Source organism: Triticum aestivum, chromosome 2B (genome assembly GCF_018294505.1).
Source record: "Triticum aestivum cultivar Chinese Spring chromosome 2B, IWGSC CS RefSeq v2.1, whole genome shotgun sequence".
NCBI classification, from domain to species: Eukaryota; Viridiplantae; Streptophyta; class Magnoliopsida; order Poales; family Poaceae; genus Triticum; species Triticum aestivum.
Genome location: NC_057798.1, coordinates 812,400,988 through 812,407,685, shown reverse-complemented (window position 1 = coordinate 812,407,685; position 6,698 = coordinate 812,400,988). Strand labels below are relative to the sequence as shown.

At 51.2% G+C, this 6,698-nt stretch overlaps 1 protein-coding gene across 1 annotated transcript; it reads left to right on the top strand.

Moving 5' to 3' along the window:
• The first annotated feature begins 1,000 nt into the window (after positions 1 to 1,000).
• Positions 1,001 to 2,630, top strand: LOC123039787 (tyrosine decarboxylase 1-like). Its single transcript, XM_044462794.1, has one exon. It carries the CDS (start codon positions 1,001 to 1,003, stop codon positions 2,471 to 2,473), a length of 1,473 nt encoding a protein of 490 aa, XP_044318729.1. The 3' UTR covers positions 2,474 to 2,630.
• Positions 2,631 to 6,698: the final 4,068 nt, after the last annotated feature.

Sequence of the window (6,698 nt, the reverse complement as noted above, 5' to 3'; positions counted from 1 at the left end):
GTAGTCTCAACACCAACCAAACATGAGGTTCCTCGGGGCAAAATATGAAAATGTGTTGCGCGCCTTCAAGGTAATAATCACACCTAGGCAATAGCTGTTTGGAGCGATGGACTTATGGAACAGGTTGTTACTGTAGTTGAGGTGATCCTTGAAGATAAGCCAACGACATATTTGAAGGTCAAGTGATTTTGGGATTTGAGTTTTCCTGGGGCATGTTGGAAATAAGCGAGTAGGCTTTCTTGGAGGATAACAATATTCTATGGGTGAGGAACCGCTCATCGAGTGCATCATTTGAGACAAAATTCTACAACAAGGACAAAACAACATCTAGCCAGACATAAGCAATTGTGGTAAGAATGGTTGCGACTGTTAGATGACAAACCACACCCTACATTGCATGTGAGATGGAAGTAGTAGAGGTGGTGTGGGAGTAAATAGGTGGGAAAGCAATGCCTAAGGGTTGGCTAAGTGTCCAAGTCTAAGAGCAGTAGAAGGTGGAGATACCACTGTTTGTAAGACCAAAGGATATTTATTGGAACGAGGGTAGTTGGTGGTTTATTGTTTTCGAGAGGAGAGAGGTTGGAAGTTATGTTTGCAATGACGTCGGAGTAGCGGCTATGGTGACTGGATTCCATAAAAGTTTGAAGACGGATCTAATAAGCAAGGAATTATTTTGAAGTAGCAAAACTTTTACGGGTGCAAGGCAAAATGTGTGTAAACCCAAAAACCAGGGTAGCAAGGAAATGTTTTGTCATACCAGTGTCTAAAAAAACATTTTGCTACAGTGGGGAGTACTAAGAAAAAGACATTTTTTCACACGTACTAGGAAAAGGACCGTATGTACTATATATAGTAGTAATATAATGGCTCGCTTTGACGCATTTAGGATTTTGTTTGGAAGGGGAAGACCGAAATGAAGTCCATTAAAAGAGCGGTCGGCGCGTTTTGCGGCTACATAATGCACACTCAAACTCCAAGCCCAACGAATCGTGTGTGGACCATGAAAAACCGTAATCCATCACTTAATGTACTGGACCCCGACACATTCGCCGGCGAGTCCCGCGCTGTGATAGACTTCCTCGCCGGCTACTACCGCGATGTGGACAAGTACCCTGTCCAGTCGGAAGCCCAGCCGGGCAGCCTCCGTAGGCTTCTACCCGATGCGGCGCCCGAAAACGGTGAGCCGGTAGACGGAATACTGGAGGATGCAGGGCAACACATCCTCCCTGGACTGACACACTTCCAGAGCCCCAACTTCTTTGCCTACTACCCAGCCAACGCCAGCACGGCCGGGTTCGTCGGCGAGATGCTCTGCGCCGGCCTGAACGTCGCACCCTTCACATGGGCTGCCTCGCCTCTGGCAACCGAACTTGAATGCGTCATGCTGGACTGGATGGGAAAGCTCATGTGCCTCCCGGATCGCTTCTTCTTCTCAGGCGGCGGCGGCGGGGTGCTGCACGGGAGCACCTGCGAGGCCGTGATATGCACTCTTGCCGCCGCACGGGATCGCGCTCTCAGCAAGCTAACCCATGAAGGCATCCTCAAGCTGGTGGTGTACGCCTCGGACCAGAGCCACACCACCTTCCAGAAGGGCGCCAGGATTGTTGGGATCCCCCCGTCAAACTTCCGCATCATCCCAACGTCGGCCGCATCCAGCTACGGCCTAACCGCAGAAAGCGTCCGCCACGCGGTGGAGGCGGACCTTGCCAGCGGCCTTGTGCCACTCTACCTGTGCGCCACGGTTGGCACCACCGGCGTCGGCGCGGTTGACCCGGTGGGTGAGCTCGGGGAGGTGGCGCGACGCTATGGCATGTGGCTCCACGTGGACGCCGCCTACGCCGGCAGCGCGCTCATCTGCCCCGAGTTCCAGGGTTACATCCACGGCGCCGAGCTGGCCGACTCGGTGAGCATGAACCCGCACAAGTGGTTCCTCACCAACATGGACTGCTGCTGCCTGTGGGTGGCCAGCCCAGCTCAGCTTACCTCCGCGCTCTCCATCACTTCAGAGTACCTCAACGACGTCAGCTGCCAAGAAACCGTGGATGTGGTGGACTACAAGGACTGGCAGATTGCCTTGGCACGCCGATTCCGCGCCATCAAGCTGTGGGTTGTTCTACGACGGTACGGCGCGGCGGGCCTACGAGCGCACATCAGGAGGCATGTGGAGATGGCAAAGTGGTTTGAGCAGGCGGTGAAGGCCGACGAGCGGCTCGAGGTGGTCGCGCCGAGGAGATTCTCCCTTGTGTGCTTCCGTCTCCGCCCAAGGTATGAAGGCGACCATGCGGTGGACGCCTTGAACCGTAAGCTTCTCAACGCGGTGAACGCCAGCGGGAGGGCCTTCATGGTACACACTGTGGTGGACAACAAGTTCGTTATCCGGCTGGCAATAGGTGCCACCATGACCCAGATGCGCCACGTCCGAAACGCATTTCACCTGATCCTGGAGAAAGCTACCAAAATACTCTCTCCGTAAAAATGAAATATATAAGAGCCTTTAGATCACTAAAGGAGTAATCTAAACGCTCTTCTCTTATATTTCCGTACAGAGGGGGAGGACCGCGTGACTAATACTAGTACTTGTACTCCGAAATAAGTTGATAGCCATGCCTCATGCCCTACTACAAAATCAATCATCACATCAATGAAAAATAAGCTTCAAATAGAAGGTCTTGATCGCCTTGCATATTTGGCTTCCGCATCAACCCAAACTGCAGATCCAATTAATCTCAGCCATTAAACCATGTTAATCCAACAATCTAGATTGTTTCAGTGGTGAGCGCTCGACATGTTCAGCGTGTAATTAGTATGAACCAAATATCAACTCATGTGATGGACACCTTACCTAATAAGAACATGCAATTAATTTCTTCTCTAATACTCCCTTCGTCCCGAAATATCTGTCGCGGGGGACAGGATTTTTGAACTGCAACACATTTTACAATTACACCCTTTAGAGTCTCAAATAGCTAGCGATCCAGTCCCTGCCTATCAGTCTGATTGTCCCCGCAATCCCAGCGATCCCCCGCGATCCCAACTCTCCTCTCTGGTGACCCGCTCAACTCGATCCCCCTGCGATCCCAGCTCCCAGCGATCTCCGCTCCTGCACGCAATCTTGATCTCCTGTCGGCGATCCCCTCACAAGCTCCTTCTCCAGCCACCTCCCTGCTAGCCGCCGGCCGCCGGAGCTCGTGCTCCAGGCCCTCCGCCGCCGGCCGCTCGAGCTCCTTCCCTAGGCCCCTCGCCCTGGCCACCTGCCCGCCTCTGTCCGTGAGCTCCCCAGCCGTCTCGTCTCGCCAAGCTCCTCGAACCAGCGCCTGGCCGAGCTCCAGTGCCTCGCGGAGCTCCTCGACCAGCGCCTGGCCGAGCTGCGATGCGTCATGAAGTTCCACGTCCGGCGTATCGCCAAGCTTCGGGGCCTTACCGAGCTCCTCGTCCGGCAGAACCTGAAGAACAAGAACCTCATGAGCAAGAATCTGAAGAATACATTGATGCATTCATTAGCCTCGTGAGCAAGAACCTCATCGGTTAAGCCTGTGCTGACTAGCTAATTGATGCATTCATTGTTTTGGTATCTACACATATTAACTCTCGTCTTTCTTCTTATTTCTAGCCCTCCGAATCGAGCACAACTTCGGTAAAGAAACGAGGCCCGAAAAAAAAGCTGCGCTCGGATGAAAGGTTCATGGTCACAGCAATCGCGCGTGATGGCCAACCGATTGAACCCCTCCGGACCAAGGAGGCATTTACTGCTCAGTGCAGGGTTCTTGTTAGGGACATGATCCCGATCAGCATCGAGCTATGGAATCAGCCTAAGGATGAAGAGCTTCAAGTTTTTTTTGTCGAAGATAGACAGAAAGATGATCTTTGGAAAACGCTGAAGGTAAATTCACCCTACCGGAAGAGGAGGATCCGGAGAATCCAGTTATGGAGCCAATGATAAAGTCCTTTGCGTTCAAGAAGATGGCAGATCTATTCAGGAGGTGGAAGAATGAGCGGAAAGCAAAGTTTGTCGACAAAAAAAAAAGAAAACAGAATTCGTCGGCCGATTTGAGAAGCTCAGAGATCAATGGGATGCATTTGTGGCCAACAAGACATCGGAGAGGAGTAAGAAGATGTCAGCGATAAACAAGATAAATGCTGTGAAGAAGGAGCATCACCATCGCATGGGGTTAGGTGGCTACCTCAAAGCCCGACCGTTGTGGCCCAAGGTTGAGAACGACCTGCTTAATAAAGGAGTCGAATCATAGACATTGAACTGTCCAGACCGTTGCTGGACTTGGTTCTTCGGGGTTGGCGGAACCTTGGACCCTATAATAGGGAAGTGCGTTTGGACGAGGGAGCAACTGCGAATACCCCTCACGAATCTTTGGGATTATATTAACGCAGCGCGGGAAGGGATGTTCGTTCCAAAAAGAAAGAAGGACGAGCTCACAATGGTCCTCGGGAATCCTGAGCACCCTGGACGGACACGAGCCACTTCAGGCTCCGTTCCTTGGAAGGCTGGGTTTCCGGACGCAGGCAGTTACAAATGCCAAGAGAGCTGGAGGAAGTTGGAGCAGAGCGAATTGCAGGAGCTGCACGCAAGGGTACAGAAGCTAGAGGAACGAGATGTAGTTCGAAGCAAGCGACCTGCCAAAGCTACCCTGCCATCTCAGTGGAGAAGCAGCGTGGCTTCCACCGAGCTGCTTCAGCTGGAGCATGTCTTCACGGCTCCTGCTAGCTACCCCGTGGATTCTATCAGGGAGTCTCAACATTGCCACCTTATGACGCAATGGCAGAACTACAAAGTCAAGGCGGCTATCGGCTCTGTTCGACCTCTTGAACCCGGCGCAACTTTTCACTGCCGTCCAATTCCAGAAGGATATGCTAGGGTGACGGTGGAAGAAATAACGGGGGGATTTGAGGAGCTCGTGCTTGACCACCCTACCGGTGAGGGGAGACTCGGTTGGGTTCTGCTTTGAAGACTCCATGCCTATGGCGGAAGGAGCTTATCAACCTTCCGAACTGGACGCCTCCGCCTCCTCCTTCTCCTCCGGTGAGTCAGGGCCCTCCGCCTGCTCCTCCGGCGAGTGATCAGGGCACTCCGTCTCCTTCTCCAGCGCGTGGCGGTACTCCGCCTCCTTCTTCGCCTGCGCCGGCGCGCCCGACCAGGCAGCCTCCTCCTTCTCCGTCTCGTCAGCAAGGGTGGAAGAGACCCGCCGCCGCTCCGGCTGCTCCGGCGCGTCGCAGTCCTTCTCCTCCGCCTCGTAAGCAACTAAAGAAGAAAGCCGCAGCCGCTCGGCCTGCTTCGGCGTCTAGCAGTACAGGCGGGAGGCAATACAGATTCGGTCCATCTCTCAAGACTCCAGAGAAGTTACCATACGAGATAACCGAGAAGGAAAACGAGGAGATCTGTCAAGCCCAAGTGAAGGACTACTTCGCAACGCAAAGAGCTAAGAGACATCCACCTCCGGGGGAGCAGATAGATCCGGTGAAAGCGAAGCGCACTTTGGATGCCCTACAGCGACCACCACCGTCTCCGCCGCAAACCAACTATGAGAGCATTACTAAAAATATATATAAGGAAGCGAAGCGGTCGGAAAGTACTTGCAGTGACAAAAGGTTACAAGAACAAAGAACTAGGAAAAAAATTCCCCAGCTCGGCGAACAAGCGAACCAATTGTGCCCCCCGCTCAAGGTGTCTAGTGATATCGTCGCTAATCATTCGGGGATCTTGCGCGGTACCAATCCTGGAGATTACGACGATGCACATTTTGATATAATGGAAGTGGACGAATTTAAATATGAGTACGGGAAGCCTCTTGTCAAAGATGGAATTACTCTAACAACGATGATGCGAAGATTCCATGATTGGTACATGGAAACCTGCAGAAAGCAGTCGGCTGGGAAGAAAATCGATACTTTGACGCTGAAAGTTAAAGAGGATCACCACGACCTCGTTGGAATTGAGGAGTTGTCTGTTCCATTTGAGGAGTTCTTTCAGGTTTTCAATCTAAAGGCCCTCGATAAATTAACGGTCACTTGCTACTGTTTGTAAGTACTACTTCTGTCATTAAGTCTCTATATATAGCTCAGCTCTTTCATTGCATGTATATATAATTATCCTTACTATATTATGCAGATTGAAGATCGTCTAATGCAGAAAAGCTGAAATGTATGATATTGGATTCATTAACACAAATCTCATAGATGAATTTACGGTTAAATTTCATGCCGAAGAAACAGAGGCGAACTTGCTACGATCGTTGGTAATAAATCAAAACAAAGATACAACACTCTTTCCTTACAACTTCAAGTGAGTGTTACTGTCTTGTGCATATTCGATTTCCCTTAATTATACTCGAGGTTATAGTAATTAATGTAAGTGATGAGTTATATGCACGCGTGCGCAGTTTTCACTATATTCTTCTAGAGAATACGGAAAAGGCGAGGTCATTTTTGCGAAATGACCAGCTGCGACAGATATTTCGGGACGGAGGGAGTATCAACGTTCATTACACGTACGCATTTACTAGTATATACGGGGTCCACCGATATGTAACTCTTATATTTGATTGAATTCTATTGCTAAACTATGCCTGTCCTTCGGCCTATCCTACGCTTCGGCCACTTCAAGCCAGCTGGCCAGTACGCGCTAAGTAACCCGACGCACTAACCAGGCCGAAGGGCGCGCGTGACGTGGGAAAAAAATCGACCGT